This window comes from Hylaeus volcanicus, chromosome 2 (genome assembly GCF_026283585.1).
Source record: "Hylaeus volcanicus isolate JK05 chromosome 2, UHH_iyHylVolc1.0_haploid, whole genome shotgun sequence".
Lineage (NCBI taxonomy): Eukaryota > Metazoa > Arthropoda > Insecta > Hymenoptera > Colletidae > Hylaeus > Hylaeus volcanicus.
In genome coordinates, this window is record NC_071977.1 from 17,275,672 (window position 1) to 17,301,263 (window position 25,592).

General features: G+C 34.4%; 2 protein-coding genes across 9 annotated transcripts in view; both read left to right on the forward strand.

The window, feature by feature from the left end:
- LOC128872653 (glutamate receptor 1) overlaps positions 1-25,592 on the forward strand; it is a 648,027-nt gene that overhangs the window by 491,507 nt on the left and 130,928 nt on the right. The gene's annotated exons all lie outside the window — the stretch shown is intronic.
- On the forward strand, positions 406-25,559 carry LOC128872658 (facilitated trehalose transporter Tret1-2 homolog). Of its 6 annotated transcripts, none has more exons than XM_054115586.1 (7): positions 5,076-5,517; positions 7,608-7,767; positions 7,870-8,073; positions 19,688-19,861; positions 19,958-20,326; positions 22,261-23,009; positions 24,800-25,559. In XM_054115586.1, exons 4-7 carry the CDS (start codon positions 19,816-19,818, stop codon positions 24,947-24,949), a joined length of 1,314 nt encoding a protein of 437 aa, XP_053971561.1. In that variant the 5' UTR covers positions 5,076-5,517; positions 7,608-7,767; positions 7,870-8,073; positions 19,688-19,815; the 3' UTR covers positions 24,950-25,559. The 6 variants fall into 6 exon arrangements, with proteins under 6 accessions (XP_053971559.1, XP_053971561.1, XP_053971555.1 ...); XM_054115580.1 differs by having other exon boundaries at positions 5,080-5,517; positions 22,207-23,009; XM_054115582.1 differs by having other exon boundaries at positions 5,080-5,517; positions 7,608-7,763; positions 22,207-23,009.

The following is a 25,592-nucleotide window of genomic DNA, read 5'->3' on the forward strand; positions in this document are numbered from 1 at the left end:
GTTATTAAAATTGTTGAAACAATAGCAGAATTAAATCAAATTGAAATGCAATACAATAAAAAAGAATGATTAAATTGCGAACTTTATAATGGGTTGGTCACATATGGCAAACAAAAGCTGGTGTTCCATATTTTTGATTTAGTAATTGTTAATGGAATGTTTTTTTTAAAGAATCAAATCATTATTTCGCATAGAAAAGAAATTTATCGATTTTTAAAAATCACCAGTATGATGTAACCTTTTAGCTGCTTCGAACTTGGGCTCATCAGCGCATGCGCCACGAATTTAGAGACCTACAAAACGTGTTTCTACCACTCTCGATTCTTCAGGAACTTACTGCTCAAGGTTATCGAGTTACCTCTCTGCCACGTTTGGTTTACTTTTTCGACGTGCTTTTCAGTAGACTCTTGCCCGCCAAGAGATAAACAGCACGATAATATTATGCAAGTGATAATTGACTAGTCAGGCGTGCGTCGAACGATGGTGTCGGAAGTTATTATTGAAATGATCGCGAACAAATGAAATATCAATCAAGGATTTATTTTTCGTGCGAGAAGCGTGGACGCAATTCTCAATTTTCGATTTGAAATGGAGAAATGAGGTTATTTCGATGAATAATATCAGTGAAATTAGCAGAAATTGTGGTTTAGAATACAATGCCATCGAAATATGTCGTAGTAGGTATAAGAATAAGAATACTCATTTCGATCAATTGTTTTAAATCTTTGGTATAATATAAAGAAATATTAAAAACACTTGTATAATCAACAGTTTTCCAAAAAGAGCTTTGGGTCTTTGGATTTTAGAAATAAAATATAATACTTAAACGACACCATTTTCCACGTTTAACTGTTTAAAAATTTGTGTAAGATTTGAATATACAGTGGGTGTAGAATGTATTCATACACCGATCAATTTCCCAAAATACTTTCGTGTGAAATTGTAGTTTCTTAACTTCTTCTTTTATAATCAATGATATTTTACATATTCTCGGAAGTCTCTAAGATAGATATAGTCCAAACAACATTTACTAGTTAATATAATTTGTGAAATTAACAAAAAAATGCGAAAAGTGGATAAAAGTATAGAAGCAATAAGTATTTGTACAATTCTTATGACGAACTATTTACAGTAGAGTTTGTAACATAAACACATTAGTTTATTGCTTCATACGAATTAGAAAACATCAAATTTCCAGTAAAGTACTTTTAAACAGTTGTGCGAATACTTATTGCTTCAACATTTCTATTGATTAATTGTTTTTTTTTTTTGTTAATTTCGCAACTTACATAAATAACTATTTTTTTTTTTGTAATCTATCTATTCTAGAGATTTCCGAGAATATGTAGAATGTCATTGTGTATAAAAAATAAGTTAATTAATTACAATTTTACACAGTTTCTTTGGAAATTAATCGGTGTACGAATACTTTCTACACCCACTGTATTACCTCGAAGAGCTTAAGTCCACGGTTCCAACAATAATAAGGTATAAAGATAATATTCTGTAAGTCAGTTCTCACAAATAATTTAGAACAGTAGATTAGTATTATTCATGTGATGGAAGTGTGCCATAAAAATACTGTCATCGAGTAGAGGAATCAATTAGTAAGGGCAAACGTTATGAAATGTTTCTATTTGATAATTGTATTTTTCATTGTACACAGTGATCAAATTGTGCGAACCTCCGATATTTAATAACTTCTGTTTGAGCGTAATGTTTCGTTTAACAATGCACTAGCATTTTTAATGAAAATATTGTTAAACATCATTTCACGTTGATCGATTTTCTCAAAACTTTATACAGTTTTACGAACTGGCGACAAATATTATTCTGGATATGAGTATAATAATACTATTAATGAAGAAAATAATGTAAAATCAGTATTTTTACGTAACATAGCTGTTGTCCGAATATAAATATAATATTACTACGATAAAATATTATTGTAAATGTATATATTAAATTACATTGAAATTCTTGTTTGGCGGAATTACGATGCTGAGAACGATTAGATTTATATTTTTAAATGATTTTCAGAAACCAATTGAGAGGCAAATCCACGAAAGTGTCATTAAAATAATTCATCTATTGTGTTTAATTTTGCACATATTATCAATCAATTTACCTAATATTTTTACTTAAATTCTATTATACTCTCAATTGTGTCACGAAGGAAAATTAGTTTTAATTTACCATTTATTAAATATTTAATTTTGTCTACACTATCAACAACATATACATTTATTAATTTTAAATTACATTCTTAGTTCATATACCAACAATTCGACGCTTACGTATAAACATTGCAACTTACGTAAGTTTCCAACACCTAGTTGTTCTTAGATGCATTTATGAGTTTTTGTACTCATTTTGCGTTAACTCAGTTCCAAGTATTATGATTTTCCTATTTAACGCATTCTTTTATACTGACGATATATCACAAAACGGGGGAAAAACAGAGTAGAAAAATATTCCATCATGGAATTTCCATGTTGTTGTTCAATCCGAAAATCTTAGATTTTTTATTTATTATCATAAAATATACACGAGAATTGTCGTAGGAATGATAATAAAAAAATGTTTGTGTAACTAATTGTATGATATTTAATTAATGAATAATAAATTGACTTGATTAACATAATACTGTGAAGTCTAGGAACCTGTACTAGTCTGAGCCACGCGGTATTCTTCCAAGAACACAGTAATCAATCGAAACGATAATTTTCTCGTCGAAAAAATAATAATTCAATCGTTGACAAAATAATCACTGCATTAATTACTGACATATTATAAACTAAACGTACGAACACATATCGATATTTCAGACGAAGTTAAAACATTACCTTATTCAACCGCACAATTATTTCAGCTCGCAATCCCCGAATTCGTAAACATTTTCTCGTTAACGATTCGTACATTGAATTACAAAATGCCAATTAACTCTTTCCGATTGTTCGCGTTTAATAATGGTACAACCTGTCTGGATTAATCAACAACCGCAATCAACCACGGGGCATTTTTAACGTCAGTTAAATGCGAGCCGTCGAACAATTCAGCCTTCCGTTTCTTCGAGTGGAGGGATTTCCCAGATATATTCACACGGTAAACCGGTTTCCACGGCTCTCTCGTCGCTCACGATTAAAACATCGTTGAAAAAGGAAAAGCAAACAAACAAACAGTGGCCAGTTTCATTGTTTTAACGAATAATAATGCTTCTACTTAAACCACTTTCGTATTATTATATTCATTCCTCCATCCAGATTATACAGAATTCGCGGAAGTTTGTGTGACTACGAATAGACATTGTGAAGTCACCAAGTGAAGAATGTATAGATAACTACGTTTACTAAGGGAAAGCTTGAAGTTAGGCTTGAACTCGGTATAAACAGAAGATCGACATCGAGATCGAGATTCTCAATTATTCTTGTAATTGGTTTTGAAACGTTGAAAAGATCGTTCGGTTTATATTGTTTATGGATAGTGTTAAGTACGAATTCTTTAAAGAGAAACTGTTATGGAAAAACAGCTTTTTGCAAGATTGTAATGATTAGACTGCGGATCTTTATGCAAAATAAAATCTTCGCGAACATGCCTACAAAAATTGAACCTAAATAGGAATTTATTTTATTCTGCAAATATTATAACATGAATTTTACTTTTGTTAGAACGGGCGCAATCTTTCTTAGTACGTCACTGCGATCGCCTCCACCGTTTCGACCGTTCCGACATGTCACTGTCGATCCTTGTTCTTTTGTTCTACAATAGTATCGTATCGATTCCGCGTAGCACGCGGTGATGGCTTTACACGGTTCGCATAATTATATTTTCATATATTTATTTTATAATAAATAGTTATTAACGTAACTGGTCTTGTTCACTGCCCTCGGACATATCTAACAACTTTCAATCTTTTTTATGTTCTTGCATATTGTTTGCATTTCGTAGGTTCTTGCACATTCAAATTTCGTATAAATGCATAAAGATCCGCAGTCTAGTAATGATACAACCTTGCAACGCGGAGATATAGTTTATGCTAAAAACGGTTCGAAATCGAATATTTTAGGAATATTAAATATTTTTCTTATCGATTTTTGTAATGGATTATCTTTCCAGTAACATGTTATTATTATATCACGATATCTTTATAAATAACTTTATAAATAGCTGTAGAAATAAGGAAACAGGATTTTGTTCCATGGTCGTATCCGAGAAATGTCAGAAAATTTTTAACAAATGCATGATTGTAAACAAAAATGTATATTTCGGTCAATTTTATTTTAAGGTTCATGAAATTTTTACACAATACTAAAAACGTGTTAAACTTCCATTATTACTAAAAAAATAAAAAGAATACGTTATAGGTTTAACAAAAAATAAATTTGTATAAAGAAAATATCTTTAGAAAAACTTAAACTTGAATTTTGTTTGTGAATAAACATAATTTATTGTCTGTTAAAATGAATCTTTTCAGTTATTGTTTCTTTATTTATAATTGTTATACATAAACATATGATTTTGAAATAACCGTTCACATACAATTGTGCTCTTTGAACACAATGCGTGGATGTCTTTTTTTTACACAAGTAAATCTATGTGCATTCTAATGCATTCGAATTCAATATCTATATTGACATTGTTTTCGTAAAGCAAAATTGATTTTTTAATGAGTTATAGCACTTACAGCTTCGAGCAGCGATATATCACACCTTGGCACTTAAAGGGTTAAATTCTCTAATGATAATACAAAAATATTGTTACAAAATTGTTAGACGTCACAGGCCAACATTGGTTAGAATTTTAGTCCATTATATACAAAATAATTTGTCCTTGAAGAGAATATAGCAAATGTGGAGTTTCACGAAGCAATCCACGACCTTTCAATGCCAAAAATTTCCCCCTCTAGCCCGAAGCCCTCTCTTTTCCTGTTCTCCATTTGCGCAACCCGCCAGTCGTCACCTCTCCAACCAGCGAACGAACAATGAGGGAAGGGTTCGATCCGCGGGGTACACGGAAAAGTAATTAGCGTCGTCGGACCGTGTCGTCGTACTTCATAAAAGCTGGAACGGGAGTGGGACACCGATAAAATCGCCGCGAGTTTCCCGTGTCCCCGTGTATCGCGGCCGAGTTCAGTTTCCTTCTTCGCGTCTTCGAGGATGAGATCGACTCTGTCTCTCGCCAAGAGCATTCGATCGTCTCTTTCTGAGACTCTCGCGCGTACAGATACCTGCTTCGACCATTCTCGGCTGAGGAAACTCTGACGAGTCGGACGCAAATCGACCAAACGTGCGGAGAACAAGCCTTTCGGTTCGTCTTCGTTGCCATACGTGGCTGGACCAACGAAAAAAGTTTCTGCTGTTCCCCCGGAATGTTCGAATCGAAAAAGTGAAAGGAACTCGCTGGGAATCGTAGAAGATTCGGCGAAAGAGGAATCTTGTCTCGGAAGTTATTCCATCTAGGAATAGTGACTCGAGTGTCTTCGGTCGATCGCGACGTTTTGGTAGTCGTTCCACGTTGGTAAATTAATTTTTCTTTTTTGGGTCCTCGATTACCTGGAAATTCGTTTAGCGAGCTCTTGGTTGCATTCGGTAATGAAAGAAGAGATAAGTGTCTTTGGAGATAGATTTTATTATTGATTGCAATTATATTAGAGTTGGGATACATTTTGACTCGAAGTCTTTTCTTTTAGAGACATTTTAATATATTGGTATCGATTTTTCTGAATTTCTAAACTCTGCGTTTATCTTGGATTGATTTGTTGAAATGTGTGAGATACTTAGGTGATCGTAATACTAACACGAGTAGGATATGAAATTGGGATTGACTTATGAAGTATTGCTATGGATGACGTGTTTGTAAACATTGTCAGTTTTATGAATTGCTTTGTATAAATCCTACTACTCCATGGATATCGAGGAGATTTCAATTATGCAAACAGTATAGTATTTTCGATCAATTTCAAGATGATAAACGATGACAAAAGTAAGCTACGAAATTACATTGTTTATAAAATATTTCACCTTTTGGAAATGTAAGTGTATACGCTGCTCGTCATTTTCAAATCAAGTATCGTGAAAGACATGATATAAACAATGATCAAAGTATCATTATATTAGATTATATTGTATTACTTAATTTAAATTCTTTTTAATAAACGAAAGTTGATTGATGATTTTTGTGCAATTTTTGTAGCAGTAATAATTTATATATTTTGTAATTTTTGTTTAATTTTTGTAGTTATATAATTCTAGGTATTAACAATCTACTTTTCAGTACTGAAAATTACCTAAATTAAGGATCAACACATTTCCATTAAATGCTTGTTCAGATTACATTTTTCAAATACTATATTTAATATTTGTTTTGAAAGAAACGAGCAACATATATACTTATACATTTAAAAAGCAAGAAGTTCGTTTTTTAAATAATTCATTGTTTTATCTTACTGTTGATTTTGGTGTCAGCTATAGGTTATTGAAAATATCAATTTTGCGTACGCATAATTGTTATTGTGTTATATATTATGTTACACTTTTGTCGCTCTTAGATAAACTTATCGCACGTCTACTTATTGCTTTAATGTATCGAAGTAAGGAAAACTTTTCCTATAAACTTCTAGTCTAGGAATCGAGAACAAGTCACAGATTGTGAATTGCGAGATGTCCCAATTTTACAATTCTTCGCGATAGATTGTTAAATTTATTGCCTTATATACAGGGCGTGATGCTTATGATAAGTACATATGTATATTTGTATAACTAATTGCACATTTATTTTTAGTTACACCAAATTATTTGAACAAATTTTCCTTGGTTTCGAAGGGAACATAATCGAATATCAGTCTCATTTTTCTTGCGTTATTAATATAATTTATAATGTTTACCTTTCGAAATTTGGTATCTGTTTTCTTGATTATACACTTATAATGCTCAATTTGAGAAAATCAAGAATATTATTGATAAACCTAGTAACATTATGTAACAAATTAATGTCACCCTAATATTAACAAATTAATATACAGCAGAGCTTCTTAAACTTTTTTCATTCACGACCTCATTTATGATTGTGATTTCATCTAGACTTAGCTTCCTACCAGTTTAAATTAAATGCAATGGACACAATATGATAAAGTTGTATCAAAGGGAATTTTATCAAAGGGAACACTTAACATTTGTTAAACATTGGCACGATCGCAACAGAGTTACGTATGAAGATGTTTCAGGAAAATAACCTACTCATAAAACAATGTAACCTTTCAGTATTTCATTGACAGCTGAGAATTCGCGCGCGAAATTGCCATCCCAAGAGTGTTGCATTAATCAGTGACGCGAGTTGTTCGATTTGTCCAAGAGGTTTCGCTTTGTATTTCAACAAAAATGAAAAGTCTTGTCTCTCGATGTGTTCGATTTGGTACCGACACAGTAGCGTGATTGCTATCCGGTGTTCCCATACTTTTCTTTTTCGAAATGGTCGGCCCCGACGATAACGCAATGTCATGTACAGACTGCGCCATGAAACGTGGGCAAATACTCCACAGATAAATTCAACATCGGCGATACGTTCGTCGTATCTCACCTTGCGTCTCAATTATTCTCACCGTGTAACAGGTTCCAGTGACAAGGGAGCATCGCAAGCTGTCGGACACCGATTTTAATGAAAACTTTGTACAAATGTTCTTCAGTTCTACGTAAGGAATATGTCGCATTTCGTTGCTGATACTTTTTATCTGCGAGAGAGAAATCGTCCCTTGTTTCCTGGACTGAGTGAGTGAGTTTTATTTATAAGCGAGTGGAGTCATATAACTTGACTATAACACTATACATTCATTTAATTTTTGCTGTTCATAACTTTCCATTTACATTTGCTTAGATATATAGATAGATCTCTTCATAATTCTCCCATTAGAGATACCAGTGGTCCATTGGGACTCTCTATAGCTCGGTGGAGCCACTTATTTTATTCGCGCTCGTACTAAAAATCGAGGCTACAAGTTCAAAGTTGATTTTGGGACACAAAACAATTGCTCAATAATTTTTGATGACACGGTATAACGCAAATGGTGATAGTCAAATGGTAAGAACCTATAATTCAGCAAATTTTATATATAGTATCTAGTATTTACTCATCAATCAATAAATTATGCATGACACATATACATTAATTTCGTAAGTTTTGATTTTCGAAAATATAATAAATTTAAAAGAGAATTAAATTTCACATATAAAATAAAATCGTACTTTATTCTACCATCTCTAATCAAGACAAATTTTTAAACGATCTTAGTTTCTCGCATCTTTTCAACACTTAATAAACTTATTTAACACACCAAGCATTAAACTAAATTTCATCAATCCATACTTGAAAAATGCTTAGCACCGTTATTAAGTTAGCATCTTGTAGAACACTCTGCTCTCTATTTTGAAGTGTCGCACAGTGCGGACAAATAGCAAAATTGTGGACAAAAATCAAAATTTCATTACTAATATAAATATATTGCTATTTATTCACAAATAAAATTAAAATTAATAAATTTAACACAAAATTAACAAACCCCGACTTTGATGAAACTTTGTATACTTGTTTGAGGGACCTTCTTATGAATTACACCATCCTCAGTACGTGCGACTTTTGCGTTTTGAGGGAGAAATTAACGAGGGAGAAACGATTAGAGATTTCAAAAAAATGTCAAAATCTCAAAGAAAACATTACACTGTTTTTAGAGCCCTGTAAACCAATACCAACAAATTAAAAACAAAAAAATTTTTTTTTAAATTACCCCCCCCCCCCTCGAAATTTTTGAAAATTTTGATTTATTTTAGGATCAGTAAAAACGTTTTTTTAAATTCTGAATCCAACGGTATGTATGAGTTTATAATTATCATACAGGAAAATGATGTAATATTGTAAAATTGTCCCTTTAGTAATCCATACTTCGTATTCTTCAGGAATTTTTTTCTCATAAATAATAGAAGTTGCTCCTATATGTGATTTAACAAAATATGCTTCGTTTTGACCAAGGATGTGAGAAATAATTTTTATACAAATCCATAAATCAATTAAATCAGAATTTTTAACTTCCAATTGCGACCCTACACCAACAGTACGATTCCTTATTAAAAATGATGTAAAACCGAACGTTGCAAGTACTTGCAAGAAAACTTATAAGTTTCTTAAAATATAACAAATAATGTATCCAAATATGTTGAGAACACAGGATATCTTTTGCCGTTTTGTCTGTATGTTTGTTTAAAGATAAAGATTGTATTATGGATACGAATGTTTGATACATGATTATTTATAACAATTTCCACGCTGACACACATTTGCTATGATAGAAATCTGCCTCACCTTGTGATATGTTCTAATATTGAAATTTGTCCACTTATTCCGCACCGTGATGTCGTGTTGACAGAAAGCTAGAGCTGATCGAAAGCGTGACCGTGCACGATAACGATTCAACGAACCGTACAGTTTCACCTGTTGTTTCGATGGGTCGATCGGTTCCCCTGTTGTCGGAAAGAGAAAAATGGGAAGCGCCAGGTGGTAGGCTAAATATCAAATTAATCGCAACTGCTACGATTTCCAGTAATCCTATCATCAGCCGCTGCAGTTTCAATATTTACTCCAACGCGAGACATCACTTTTTATTATTGGTATGCGACTGATCCCGAAGTATTCACCTTGTCGTTATCGTCGATCACGCAAATCATGGTATTATCGTCACATCGATCACGGTAACGCTATTACAAGCACGTAACCTTGATGATATTTACCTAATTGCGATTCTTCGATTAACCTTTCATTGTATACAGAAGAAACGGTTGAATTCCTCTCGCCTTTATAGTTGAGTCATCGTATCTTAATCTCAATCTTAATCAATCACACTTTTTTTTCTTAGGAGTCAGATTTTACGATAGATGTATCGATCGTTGAAATATATCAGTAATTTTCAGTTATTGTTGTTTCATAATTCTTTTTAAGAGATCATGTTTTGTAGGTATTCGTAATTATAGATAGTTGTTCGTCGTTTTCCATCCTTTCCAGGGTAATATATTGCAGTATAGAGACAAACGTGACTATTTCTTCTTTGTTGATATTTCCAGAATATGTCCAGTGTAAATATTGTCTATAAATATGTGTAGAAATGTATATTAATATAGATATCAATATTTGAATATCAATATTTGAATATCAATATTTTAAAACAATTATGCTTGTTGAGTATTAAAATAAACACGTACTCGTTCAATTTTAATTTGAAAACAAAGTCATGCTGTTTCAATTTGAATTCGCAAATGAAAAGATGTTTATTTAATTTAAATATAAACTAAGAACTCATGCTTGTTTAATTTGGATTTCAACTGAAAAAACATACGTTTGCCAAACAATAAAGACTTAAATTGATTCAACACAGAAGTAATTATTTAAGATGTTTTTATAACATTTATCGGACAAAGATACTCGCGTTGCTCGGTTGATCTCAATACAAAACTGTCGATTCTCGAACAGTATCCGAGAAACTTTAACGTGTTTGCGACACGAGCAGATAAGACTGAACATGGAATGTGGTGGACACGGTTACAGAAATTGAACTTCTATTAAAATGGGTTCATGACTGTCTTTTTACAGCTGTTCCGACAATAACCATGTAGACTTTTTATATTGACTGTGAAATAGGAATAAGAAATGAGAAATCTGTGCGGTTATTTTAATTTTCGTGGCATAGAACAGGTTTTAAATGCGTTTCTCTTGTTATGCTGACAATGAGTCACCTGAGATATATAATTGTTTCACCTGTTTAACATTTTTGATTCGTCGAGTAATAAGAACCACCGTTGTTTTTTACAATTATGAAATCCAATTTAATTGGTCTGAGACGATAATTTTATATTCTTTTACGAGGTATAACAATGAATGATAATAATATCAAACATTTCCAATTTATTTTCAAAGCAATTTGTGTACAATTTTATTTTTATCATTAAAATTTATTATATGATATTGTGATTATATTTGACTCTATTGAGATATTATTTCACAAATGTAACGATTGATAGAATTAGTAAGTATTAATTAGTAAGAGTTTAAAAGAAAAATTAATCATATATGTAGTTAAATAGATTTACTTTAAGCAAATGTGATGTGTTATGCATGGTGTTTCGATTAAATCGGAATAGTCAAATATCTCATGAAGGGATTAAGATATCAAAAAATTGTTTTTACATCAAATATTTCGTACAAAGAGGAACTTTATATATAGTAAATAAACATTTTTTAAACAAATTTGTGTTTTTAAATTGGTCCTTATACATTTTAATCCATAATAAGATAGCATTTGTTTAGATAAATTAATCGACCTGGGATGTGATTATTTATTGTAATATAAGCCTTTGAACTAAAGGTTGAAACTTCAAAACAAATTGAACATGACAGTTGTAAATTTAACAAAATATTATCCATACATTTATAAAGAAACATACCTTCCAAATTTTTAAAGTTTATGTCAATTGATTTGCCTGAAAAAAATATATAATCATTATCTCGAATTCTCTAAGAATAAAAGAATAAGAGAGCATCCTCTTAAGTATTCGTGAAAATTTCACGTTAAGTTTCTGTAATGACGTGAACGGGTCAAGTGTCTCTGTAAAATGAATCTCCTATCTGCTCGTAAAATATAAAAATGAACGGCGATAAATATTACGACGATCTGTTTTAACGTTTCGCAAAACTTAACTGCACTCCGTTACCCGGCCAAACTCGCAAAACGGGTACCGGTTAACGAATCAACGAATAACGAAGCCAATTTCAGGCTCGCGCAGCGAATCAAATTTTCTCGTTATCCGTTTCACACGGTTCAGCTTTGCAGTGGATGGCTCGTGTGGTTTTCACGTTGGCAACAAGTGTTCGCCAATTCGTGAACCTGGGGGAGCAACTTATTCGCGACCTGAAAAAAATCGGGTATGAAAATCGAACCAGTAAGATGTACTCCTTGTTAACCCTTTGACTGTGGGACGGTTTTTGCTGGAAATAAGGATGATTTCTACTTCTTTTGAAACTGTGATGTTGTAGTTGGATAGTTCTTGATAGATTTAGGTTTCTACTTTCTTTTTCGTATTTTTGGCATTCTGTTAAAATATGTTCCATTAATTGTTCTTTAATATTCGAGTACGTTTTTTTAGAAATGTACAGTGTGAAATTTACAAAGTGCATATATATGGAGTGTACTATTTTTGGAGAAATTGTGAACCAAGAGGAGCTTTTGAAGTTTTTTTAGAAATGCACAGTATGAAATTTACAAAGTGTATATATAAAGATCTTTTTTTGGAAAAAATCTCAAACAAGAGAAACTTTTGTACTAAAAAATTCCGATTTAAATGGTACTTCAGGTGAATTTAAAGCATACTCATGAATACAAAGAACAATTTCTCATGATTTCTCTTATAATCTTAAAATCTATCATTCATTCTTATATCTGGATTATTATATCTTATTATATATCTTATATCTGGATCTATTAGTTCCCCATTACTCACAACGAAGGATCGTTCAAACAAAATCGTTCATCTTCTATTTGTTATCCAGAAGTTATATCTATAGAAGAAGTCTCTAGCCTAAGAAGGACCTAACCCTGGCTACGTGACTTTAGAAATATGTAGGATTCATATGAGCTCCTTTTTTTCATTCTTTACGTGGACTGAATGCAGACTCGAGGTTACGATCGCCTTTTATGGGACACCGAGTATCCATTTTCCCCCATACGAGAATCTCAGTTTTTGCTTCATGTTGGAAAACGCAATCCTTCGGGATTGTATTTTTCCACTGAAGTTCCCTCCCGACGTGGATACGCAAAATAATTTATGACGGTGTTTTTCCTCGGCGAATATTTAGTTACGAAAGAAAATCCCACACGGACGAGTGCTTGAATTATTATACCCGAGTTATCTGACGTTCCGCGCGCTCTGGCGTGCGCGAAAGCGAGCTACACGAGCACGAATTCCGATTAATAAATCGCAGAACCGGAAACGAAGTAGCAACCTACTCGAATCTTCCCCTTGTTTTCGTCTTCGACCGAGAGTAATTTCCCTTCGGACGATGTTTCTTTAAAGTTCGAAAAACTACAGAAACCCTGCAATACAAGCTGAATGTAGCGGATCAGTTAAGACAAATTTTTCGTATTGACTGTAGTAAATTAAATCAAAATCGAAAAGAATCATTAACACGGTGTAGACTGTCACACTAAATTTTATGAATATTTTTACGAGACTAAAATTTTGATTTGAGATCATTGAAAACTACGTAACCAAATATTTATCACAGTATTTATTGTTAGAAATAATAAAATTGAAAGTATAGATCATATATATAAAGGAATACCATTTAACTTTCATATTGATTTTACAGTGTACGCAAAGGAAGGCTACAACAAATTTTTCTATTTGTTGCTACAACAAATTTTAATATTCTTATTGTATTATTGGCATTCACTTTAATTATATAACAAGCCTGATCCAATGATTGTTTAATCTAATACGAAGTATCATTTAAAGTCTAGACTCTAGGTAACGAGCTTACATTCACCTTGCCTTGGCGTATGATTACAGAATTATGAAAGATGCATTGTTTGCATTACCTATGAATCAGCGTAATTGTATCGTGAGGCATTTCTTGAACGTTGCGTAACGATTAGGCACTGGCTGTAATTACGTGTTATCGTTTTTCGCTCGGCTCGAGATTATCTGGAGGCAAGAAGTTTACCTTGATAATCCACGCGAATACGAGATTAAGGATCGATACACCTCGATCTCAAGCAGAGATCTATCGATATCCTCCGTCCTGTGATAATCAAAATTTTGAAGAGACTAAGAGTTATGGAGGGTACAAGTGGATAACAAATCACTAAGTCTGTTAAAAGTTTACCTTTTACCAATACAACCAAAACCAAAATCTTTTGTATTATACATTGGAGCATACAATCAGAATAAGATATAAATTACTAAACAATGTTTACTTCAAGTATAAGTGAATCAAGCAGGTTATATTTCGATTCTGGGGGAAACAAAATAAATGCTTTACGAGATATTTGGGAATAGATCACGTTATGATTAAGTTCAAAGAATAGTAGACAGAAACATGTAGACTACATTGATTACGAAAGGCTAACAATTGACATAATTGGAATAGGAAGCCCGAAAATGTATCCAAAGTGACTTCTTTATATGTATATGTAAAGAGAATATATTCTCTTTAATTTGAAATTGCCGCGCTCCGCGTGGCCTTCGAGTTACACTCATTAGAGGGCATAATTAAAAGCAATTAAGAGGAAAAAGAGAGGTTATGTAATTGACACGTGCATAAATAAAAGGATTAAATAATATAGATTGGTTAAATCGAGAAAGTCGGTGAACAAAATAATAATAATAATAATAAATTTTAATTGTTGTTTATTTGTTCACAGATAAGATGTAATTAATGTAAATAATGTAAATAACGTAACTAACTATAATAAAACGCCAAATTATTTTTGTTCACAGAAAAACAAATTCTAGTTTATTATTTCATAGATATAATCAACCCTTATATATATATAGGAATGTTTGAATTTAACGTGATTTATAACATTTCTGCGAAAAATTTATAAATCGTGATTATTGAGTAAATCGTTAAAAAAATATGCATATTGCACGTTAAATTATTTTACATATGTTTGAAATACGAGAACATTAAATTTTGTAATTAAAATCAGGAGGTTGCGCATGAACCATTAAGAGAAATCTCGTGTCGATACGCTTGAGAAATTTGATCAACGCAATTCTGAATAATTAAAAGCGAGATCCATTTGAAATCTCAGTTTCTACCAGAAATGAATACATATCTAAAAAACTGCAATTGATCTGCGTCGATACAAATCGTATCGGATGCAATCAGTAAGGGTTGATGTAATTTCAAGGATAATTATGATAAAAATATATATAAGTGTAACATACTTGATCGAATACAAGGAAACGAAACTTACAGCTTCAGAAAACTTGTACAATTTTCAAAAGTCCATTCTCAAGATAGTAAATAGAAGTACTAATTATAAGAATTTCATTAACAATTTCTCCGTTAAATAAACAATTACAAGACAGTTACATTCAGTTTCAATGGTTGTCAACTTGGTGAGCACTTGGTTAGATACAAAATTGTAGAAAAAATTCGAAAATTAAAATTATAGTTTCGACTAATTTATATTACTAACAAAATTAATGAAGACTGAAAAGTTTTACGCGTTCATCGTCGGGAAACGCGATGACAACCGGATGTACGTAAATTGGCGCGATGAAAACGAACGAGCATAGGGAGGATACTAAATCCGGGTTAAAGGACTCGTCTGGGTCAGCTTCTGTCTCTTAATAACACGTGTAGCATAACCCCGGCCATAAACTGTCGCTTTGCGACACAACCGAGACCCCGAAGCGTGTCTGCGTCCAAAAGCTGGCATAAGTGAATTTCACGCAAAACGTTTCCGCCGGCATCTGGGCACGCTGTCGCGTGAAATTAAAAAGTTACGCGGGCAAAAAACTCCCGTGATGCGGTGGCACACTTTTTCAGTAATATAAGGCCTGGTAGGGTCAGTGATATGATACTCTACGCGGACGTGTGCGATATGCAATTGTTCGTAAGAGGAGTTGCATATCTATCTTATGCATTTTTTGAATTTGGATGCAAATGGTTAGGAATTTTTAAAGTCGAGTTATTTTTACTTAATTTTGTTTTCTTTATTCTCGAGAATTTGTTTATTGCCTTTTGTATCGAACATATTATAAAACAGTATTAGCGTAACACCGTTGGTATATTAAGGAGAAAACAGAACATATTAGGAGACTATGATACTTGAAGAATTAATTCTTTGGTCTTTATAAAATTAATTTGTTTTTGATATACATATGTTATCATCTATATTTTTAAATGAGTATGTTAAAATATGTTGTTTTCATTAAAAATATATGTAAGATGGTACTTACATGATGCAATAATATATAAATTGTGACGTGGATTCTCAAGGACGACACGTCCCTCCTCGCCATTGATGGTTTCTTGGGCGCTAGGTGCAATTGCACCACCTCGACTCACTCTCGATGTTTGGTAGAGGGGAGTGGGTTCCTCGGTGAAATAAAGCGCTGGGCACGATTTCCTAGGATCTAGTTATTTATTTCCCAGCTTTCGCTGGAGTCCAAATTTACACGATACACCACTTAAATCTAGAACAAAACTTAAAACTAAAAATGTAGCATACGAAATTCAAGAAATACGAAAAGTGAGCGTACGAAACTTCTGGAGCATAAGAGGGTGGCCGCCGCGCGGTGCGAGACGCGAGGCACGGACCGCGAACTCGCGAACCTTCTCGCCTAACGACGCGACTGTTGACAACCGCGGCCGCGGATAGCAACCATGCGATATAAATTGAGAGCTCATAGAGGCATTCGGCCTATTTGCCATTCCGGGAGAGAAGACGAGGTAAGACCATCGGCCGCTCTCGGATCTCGGCTTAGGGACTCCGGCAGGAGAGTTCGGCGATAATACCTGGACGCCTGTCGAATGGGAGAGAACAGAGCTGCTCGTGGCCATCCCAGGGAGAGGACGGGAGTATGTTCCTGGTCGCCTGCTCGACAAGGAGAGTTCGGCGATAATACCTGGACGCCTGTTGAGTAGGAGAGAACAGAGCTACTCGTGGACATCCCAGTTAGAGCTAGGGGGAGGTTATTTCTGGACGCCCGTTCGTTTTTGGAGAGTTCGGCGATAATACCTGGACGCCAATTACGAGCGGGAGAGTACAGAATGATTCTTCTACTTCAAAGATTGAAAATTGTAAAATATTGTAAAATGAGAAATTGTATTATGCTCTTTTATATACTTCCGTTCACTCTGAATTCCTGTTACAATTATCCATTCCCAATCCTCTGTATAACCATGTTCCTCACAATAAACCTTTGTCTGTCTAGAATTCATTTCCTTGATTACTTAACCATGGCTACAAAAATAATTAAACCGCGCCACGTCGGTGGGGATCTCGGTGGGGAAACAAATGCACGAGAAGGAAGAACTCTTCGTGCAATCGAATCGGTAGGAACGATCTGCACGAGAAGGGGAACTCTTCACGCAGTCGGATCGGTCGGAATGCAAGTCGCACGAAAAGGGAGCACTCTTCATGCGCTTGTATACGGTAGGAGCGATCTGCGCGAGAAGGGAAAACTCTTCACGCAGTCGGATCGGTAAGGTGAAAACAGCTTCGCGAGGAACTCTGGTCGGCGTCTTTGCGGTTCTACACCGCCGGGACATCTGATTTCGATGTTCGACGAGCCACCTTATATACTCATTTCGGCCGCTTTGCCGAAATGGTATGTGTTTGTCGGTGTGTCGAAATTGCCGTTAGATATTGTTTATCGACGCTGTCTGGCACCGGCAGCCAATGTTTACGTCCGCGACTGTTGTTAGTTTTTGTCACCGACGGTTACGTAGCGTGGGAACGCGGTTGCCGCGGCCGGCGACTCGGTAAACGTTCGATGTGTGTTTGTATCTCGCCGCGTTTCTTAATCTACCGTCTTAATCCTAATTAATCTTATTCTATGTAGCGAAGCGATTCTCCGTCTTGTAACAGATAACGCCGGTTTTCTGTTACAAAATATATAAATAATCTTCTGAGTGTAAAACGACAATCAATTCCTTCATTCATTTCAAGTATTATCATAAAAAAAATTTATGATTTCCTAGTAAAAAAGAGTAAAAACCAAATATACGTATCATATAAACCAAAAATACATATCGTAAAAAACAAGGACCATATTCAAGTAGTCTCGTATAATTTTTGCAGCACAATATTTTTATGGGTTGATAGTTTAAGAGAATGTGAAAGGAAAGGAATTTTTCTTTTCAGCTTCGAAACGACAAAAGCGTGGGGGATTAAAAAGAGAATGAGCAGAGGGGCCCGAGACGTCCCGTTGATAAATCCTCGCGTGAACACAGGGTTCATTTCCTGTCGCCTAATAACGCGTGCATCGCACACTATGCGACGCACAGTCAGCCATAAACCGTCGAGTCGTAACAGAGGATCGAACGTCGCAAAGCGAAACCAAGTACTCGATGCGCGGAAACAAGCGTGCAAAGCCGTTTCCATGCTCGTACGCGCCTTCGTATTGCGCCCACCCCTGGTTAAGGGATACGTATCACGGAATCCTGTTGGTATCTTAGTTGGCTTTATTTCCGTTATCTCCGCGCCAGACTAAACCGGAATCGTTTCGACACATACCGCGCATTTACGATACTTACTCTCGCACCTGGCCAAGCATTCGCGATCTGACGTGTTCCGATTTGATTTATTCAAATGAGTAAACGGATATGTTTTTCGAATAAATTGTAAACCAATTAAAAAATAAAATTGGACGATATAGCGCAGGACTTCTGTCAAGAAATGTTCACCAACAATGTTAAAATATAACATAATTATAATAGTATTCTGAGTTGAGCACTGCAAACGCACTCATGAATATTTATTTAAATACATAGAATTCTGTAACTCTAGACAACAAATTATTTTGAATGGGTGGTGAATTTGATGTATGTTGGAGTTGGTCTAGGCTCGATCGTACCTTTTCTACTGATGGATAAGTTCGGTCGTAAGGGGACGCTGCTGTTCGCGACGATACCAATGATTTTGAGACCTTAACAAAATGGAAACGCATAGGTGATGCGTTAATACTCCTTATATCGTAGAAAACCAAGATCAATCAAGAATTTTTTATCTTTTAATAATCGTGCCTAGCTAATAATGTTTTGAAGGGTTATCAAATGTTTTATTTAAAACGTTTCAAATCTGGGACTTTCAGGCCTTGGTAAACGGAAGGTCTAGATTAATAGCTATTTGAAATTCAAAAATAATTAAGAAAATTCTTGTGTAATGTGTTTCTCTTCGTTATTTTCCAGAATTATTTTTGAACTTTAAATGGAAATTATTTCAATCATCGAATGTATTCTTTCATCGAGTCACGTGTATGTTAAAAATTCAAGAAAATTGGAGGAAAATTCAACTGAATATTTCCTTAATAAATTGAGAAATATTTGTAAAGACGAAATTTTATGAACTGAGATTTCTGAGTACAATTGTTATAACAATCATGCTTGTGAATTATGTACATGAAAGTTTCATAAGAGTTCATTTATAGTCAATCCAAACATAGTTATATCATCAATTAGTTAAAATGTAAATTCCATATTTTTAATCCCAAAAATTAATATTTATTTACTCACCAAATGTTTGTAGGTCTTTTCTTATATTTTACATTCTTATATACTTTCTTACTCTATATTGTATTTTTACTATACAGCATACACTTTTTAATACTACATCATATACAAATTAAATTATCAAACAGGCTTCTATTTCATTCCATTTAAAGTGTGTTATTCGAAAGAGGATCTCAATATAAATTGAAAAAGTATACGTATATAAATCAATATTTTGGTTTCGCTTAAATTACCAACGGATACTATGTTCCCTTTAATTAATGCTCAAGCATTTTTCATATGGTACTTGATATTTATCGCGTACATCTGATATTATTCTCTTGTACACAACTGAAACTAATTATTTCAACAACTCTCGTGAACTGCCCAAGCAACCGAGAATAAACAATTTGTTTACGCATTCCAGAGCACTTTTATCGTTCGAACCAATGAAATCCATTCGTCCATACTCGAATACACATTCCAACGTTAATTTCAATCCCTCGCATCGAGGTCTCTCAACTCCAAAACCTAGAAAGAATAAACGATAAAAAAATGTTCAATCTTGGAATACTACGGCAAATACTCATCGGGATAGTCTGTAAGTACCTGTTGTCTTCGGTGACAAAAAAGTTGTTCGATCAATGGACGAGGAGTTAATGAATTAATTCGAACGTTGTGGGATTGGCACGTTTAGGCAATCTTCTGATCATCGACAGTGGAATGCACGAAGGATGGAGCACTCCGATCATACCAAAATTCGGAAAAGAGGATCCTTTGGACGTGTCCACCGACATGGTTGTCTGGGTGGTGAATTTGATGTATGTTGGAGTTGGTCTAGGCTCGATCGTACCTTTTCTACTGATGGATAAGTTCGGTCGTAAGGGGACGCTGCTGTTCGCGACGATACCAAAGATCGCCAGCTGGCTTCTCATCGGTAATGCAAACTCCGTTCTTCTACTTTACGTTGGTCGAATGTTGGCTGGAATTGGATGCGGAGTAACGTACACCGTGTTGCCCATGTACCTTGGCGAGGTTAGCAGCAAAAGGTCACGTGGGCCGTTAGGTACGATTATATTATGCTTCTTCCTTTAATTCAACTTTTTCTTTTAGCTCTTTTTTTTTTAATTTAACTGCTTCCGTTTCTTTTCTTTTTATTTCTGAGACTTCTCGTCGAATTGTTCTGCTTTTAAATATTCAATTGAAATACTTGAATATTGAAGTATTTATTGTATTATATATAATCATGTTTTTAAAATTATTCGACTTTCTGAATAATACAGTAGAAAAATTTTACTTTAGGTTTCAATGTGTAGGTAAGGTTCTTTTCATCAAATTAGGAAAATAAATAACTGGAGCATGAAAATTATATAAGATATCCCTAAAGTCTGAACACATAGGAAATACGTATCAGTCTGTCAGTAAATGTCAGAAATATTACATCTTGGCAATTTTTTTCATTGCCAATGTGTCCAAACATCTTGGGGCACCCTATATAGGTTATGCAACCACATGACGTGTTACAAAGTATAAATCTTTTACTTTGTCATTCTGGAAGTCCAATAATGATCTTTCTTCAACGTTACATACTAATCGCAATTTTATTTTGATATTCTATACACGCACTGAAATATTAAGTTATACCAACAGTCTCAGCCCTTCTTATAATTAATCTAACCCAATAGTTTTCAATCTTCATTCTATTGATTCATACATAATGACAAAATGGCACTCGCACAATGGGACACGATGCGCGATGGTTTAAGTAAATAACAACTAACATAAATAAATCAGAAAACAACAACTAACACAACTAATATTTCATCATTAAAATTTATTACTTTAACACCGAATAAATACGTTTCGAGTAAACACTCAATGGAATCTATTTACCTGATATAACTCACAATTCAATATGAGCTGTGGAAAATTCACGCACAGATCATTTTCAACATTGCAAAGTGTCGATCTATTCTTTTACTCCTTTCATTATTGTTTGCACTGGTGAAAATGGTGCTTCACGCCGACTGGCACCTTTCATTTCACTAAATTTATTCGGACCGTATTTATCTCTCTATAGAAATTTTATTCTATTGAATTCGTTCGTGGCTACTTTTTCGACACCCACGGATAAACGACGGCTCTCTTTTGAAATTTGGAATTTCGCATTAATCCAATAAAATGCAGTCTGATGATTCGAATGAACTGGAATATAGCATCTTTGTTTCTCAAGAATGAAATTCTGGACTCCTATGAACATGTTCAATTAATTGTTACATGAAATAATTATTAAATTGTAAGAAATTATTATATAATAGGAAGATTATTGTTCATGTACGTATGACAGAATGTGATAACAAAAAGGGGAATTATTTCTAAAGTCACTTTGTGCTTTTTATATGAAGTACTATGTTTTCGAGTCAGTATGTTACTTTTACAATATTGACACACGCATTTTTATGACTACTGTGTATTTTTGTATGAATAAATTTGTATAACTTGACAAGGTTCTGAATATGAAACTACTACTTTTTGCAGATATTCAATTAACTACAAATGTATTATTATAAATTTTGGTTGATTTTAAAACTTGTACGGCATAATACTTTAAAAACTATCAGTTCTAGATCAAATACTCTTGAACTGATTTATTTTAATACTTATTACCCTTTTAAATTTATCATAAAGAACAGATAGTTCCATTTAAAATAAAAGAACTAATATTCATTCTACATTACCACCTACAAAAAATTCTCAAATCAAATTTTATTCCATTTTTAAACCATTTAGTATTTGTTTCATACATTTGTACGAATGTGTAACTTTAGCGATCCATATCAGTCAAATAACACGCATCTGACCGACTAACCCGAAACAACTTCCAACAATAACAAAAAAAAAAAACGAAACACAAGATAATAGAAATAAGTAAATCGAGTTATACAGGTACACTGATGACGGTCCTCTTAAACACGGGAATGATGATATCGTACGCGGTAGGTCTATGGGTGAGTCGTTTCACGATGTCCATGATCGCCGTCTCGATCCCTATCATCTTCCTCGTGACGTTTATCTGGCTACCCGAAACCTCCGTGTTCCTAACCAAGAAGAACAAGCTGACATCCGCGGAGAGGACGCTTAAATGGACTCTTGGCAAGGACGACGTTGTGGAGGAGCTGGAGGAGATCAAAAGGATAGTCGCCACGGAGGAGCCCACAACGAAGACGACTTTCCACGGGTCGTTGAAGAAGGCGCTGGTCAGGCGAGAGAATCTGAGATCCTTTCGTATCGCAATGATCGTTATGAGCGCGATGTGCTTAACCGGCGCGGCACCGCTTTTGGCTTATCAGTCGTTCATATTCGAGGAAGCTGGCTTCGATATCTCGACGAACGTCAGCATAGTAATGACCGGGTGCACGGTCGTGCTCGCGGGCACCGTCTGCGTGATGCTGGTGACGATTCTTGGAAAGAGATTGCTGCTTCTGTTCTCGACGCCCGTCTGCTTGGTGTCGCTGGCGACGCTCGCGATCTTCTTCGGGCTCCTCGCGGGCGGCCACGACGTCTCCAAGCTCCGATGGATGCCCACGCTGTGCCTGGTGATTTATGTGTTCAGTTACGGCCTGGCGCTGAACCCTGTGCCCATCGCCTACGTGGGCGAGATCTTTCACGTCGACGTTAAGGTGCTCGCGGCTATAATCTGCTCCCTTTATTACGCCGTCGCTACGACCACCGTCGTGAAATTCTATCAGGTAGGTTTCTGCATGGCTGCTAATGACGCACTTGCGCCACGGGAACGATTCGCGAGCGTCGATGTGATTTAGGTCGATGCGAGACGCGTCCTCGGTTTGCGAGTCGAAATTTTCAACGCCTGCTGATGATCGTGCGGGAATGAGGGATTTTTTTTTCCTTTTTAAAGTTAATGACGAAAATTGTGCAGAACGTATCTTAAGATGTGGAAAAGAAAATATTTTTACTCATTTTATTATTATTCAGTATTCGATTTAAACTTTGAGGGATTCTTTTTATTTGTTTGTTTTTGACAACACAAAATGTTTTTTAGCTTCTTTTAGATACTACTGTGTGGTTTACAAATCTATATTTTTTATAACAGACGTAGATATTGAAATTTATATATTTAAGAGAATATCTAAAACTTTGTCGCAGATGTTTTAACATAAGCTGATGTCCTAAATTAAGTATCATTCGAAGGCTTATATCATCGCGATTTTGTTAACGCGAATCTATGTATAAATTCAGAATAATTTATTTCTTACAGACGTTAACTATAACATAGTTGTACATCAAACGACGATAAAGAGAAGCATTAAATGAACAAATATTTCTGATAATCGCTTAATTTTGAAATTTCAATATTAATCTTTTCATAAACTACCGAAAAGTCCCGAAATAGAATTGCAAACGTTTCTAATTCTCAAAATTAAACAAATTAATAGGACTGGTTAATCTACAGCCTCTTATCTGAGTACCAGATCAAAGATGACAAATTAAAACGTTACAAAATATTTCCCAATACTGGAAAATAATTTTCTCATGCATAATATTAATCATACTAAGATTATAGTTAGACTGCAAACATTTATGCATTAATAACAAGTGTAAATACACAAAAATATACAAGGATGTGAATAAATGCTTAATTTCATGAAATATAACAAATAAAATATACGTTACAACATTTAAAAGGAAAAATATATTTTCATTTAAGTTTCCATATTTCATTCATGTATAACAAAATTTGGTAATTATAGAGAACAATGTACATCCTCACCGATTTCGATGATTTTTAAATATGTTGTAGAAATCAACATTTTGAACAACTTTTTCCTATACATATAACCGTCGCTCGGCCTTAGTTTCCGAGATATTTGCCAAATACCATTGCTGCTACACAATGAATATTGCGTATAGCTACGCGTCTGTGACAGCGTGTGTGTATGCGTTTGAGCAATGATATTTTGCAAATATCTCGGAAACTAAGGCCGAGCGACAATTATATGTATAGGAGAAAGTTATTCACAATGTTGATTTTTACAACATATTTAAAAATCATCGAAATCGGAGAGGATGTACCTGTTCTCTATAATTACCCAAAATTTGAATTAGCATGAACATTTGCAGTCTAATTATAAGTAAATAATACTCCTAACCTTCAAATCTTAAAATAATTTACTACAAGAAATGACTTTATCGAACAATTTATACAGATATTAAGTCGCTATATTTTATTTCAGCAGTACAAACAGGAATAATTGAATAATCGCGATGAACGATTATTCGAATTAAATTAAGAGCTCAAAGTATACGAATTAATAACAATGAAATGTATAATTCAATTGTTATTACGCAAGCTGTAATAATCCACGACAACATAAACCGTGTTATTATTTTTGGCTGAAAATATCGATGTTCAATTGTTACTTCTCGCGTTGTAATAATCCGTTGGGGGGGAGGGGGGAAATATCTATGTCAAATGTGTGATAAAGCTTACAATAATGTGAAAGTTTTATCTTATTCGTAGGTACTGCAAGAATCGTACGGAACGTATTTGCCTATAACAGTGTTCACTGCGATTACATTCATCATGTGGATTTTGATCTATCGATACGTGCCTGAGACGGAAGGAAAGACCTTGGAGGAGATACAGATAGAATTGCGTAGAAAACGCTGACAATTTCCTCGACACAGAATCCCAAAATATTTAATGAAATACAATTTGAACCTAAAAGAATTTGTGCATTTATTTTGTTACGTTTCCGTTCTAAATTTCCTTATTTGGAGTCGGATGTGCGCATCCGGTATTATTCACGTAGGCATAGAAGTTTCGGGACCAACGCGAAGCAAGAGCGTAGTCCCTCGGAATCATGCAATGTACTTCCCCGCCACCCCTTGCCCTATGATTTTTGGGTATAAGAAGAGTGACGACGAAGGCATATCGGGACTAGTCAAAGTTTAGAAAGGATTCTGTACACGTCTGTGCGTGCTCTTACGATATTTCTACACGAGGAACTTAGTGAGATCGGGTTCAAGTCCCCTACGAGCAAAAACTTAACCATACAGTACGTAGTCTACTGTTAGACATTATTTATCATTGTAGTCATCCCCCGTTTGCTCGCGTTCGTGAAAACCGAGAAGGATTAGATTCTTGCTTCGCGGAATCGAAACTATACTTTTAACTCAGTTCATATTTGTAACAATTTAGATTACCATTAGTACGCCGCGACAATTACTCTTATAACAATTGTAAGTCCCGGTGCATATCAGAATATATGTATAATCATTTTTAATTAGTGTTGATCAATTATAATACCCAG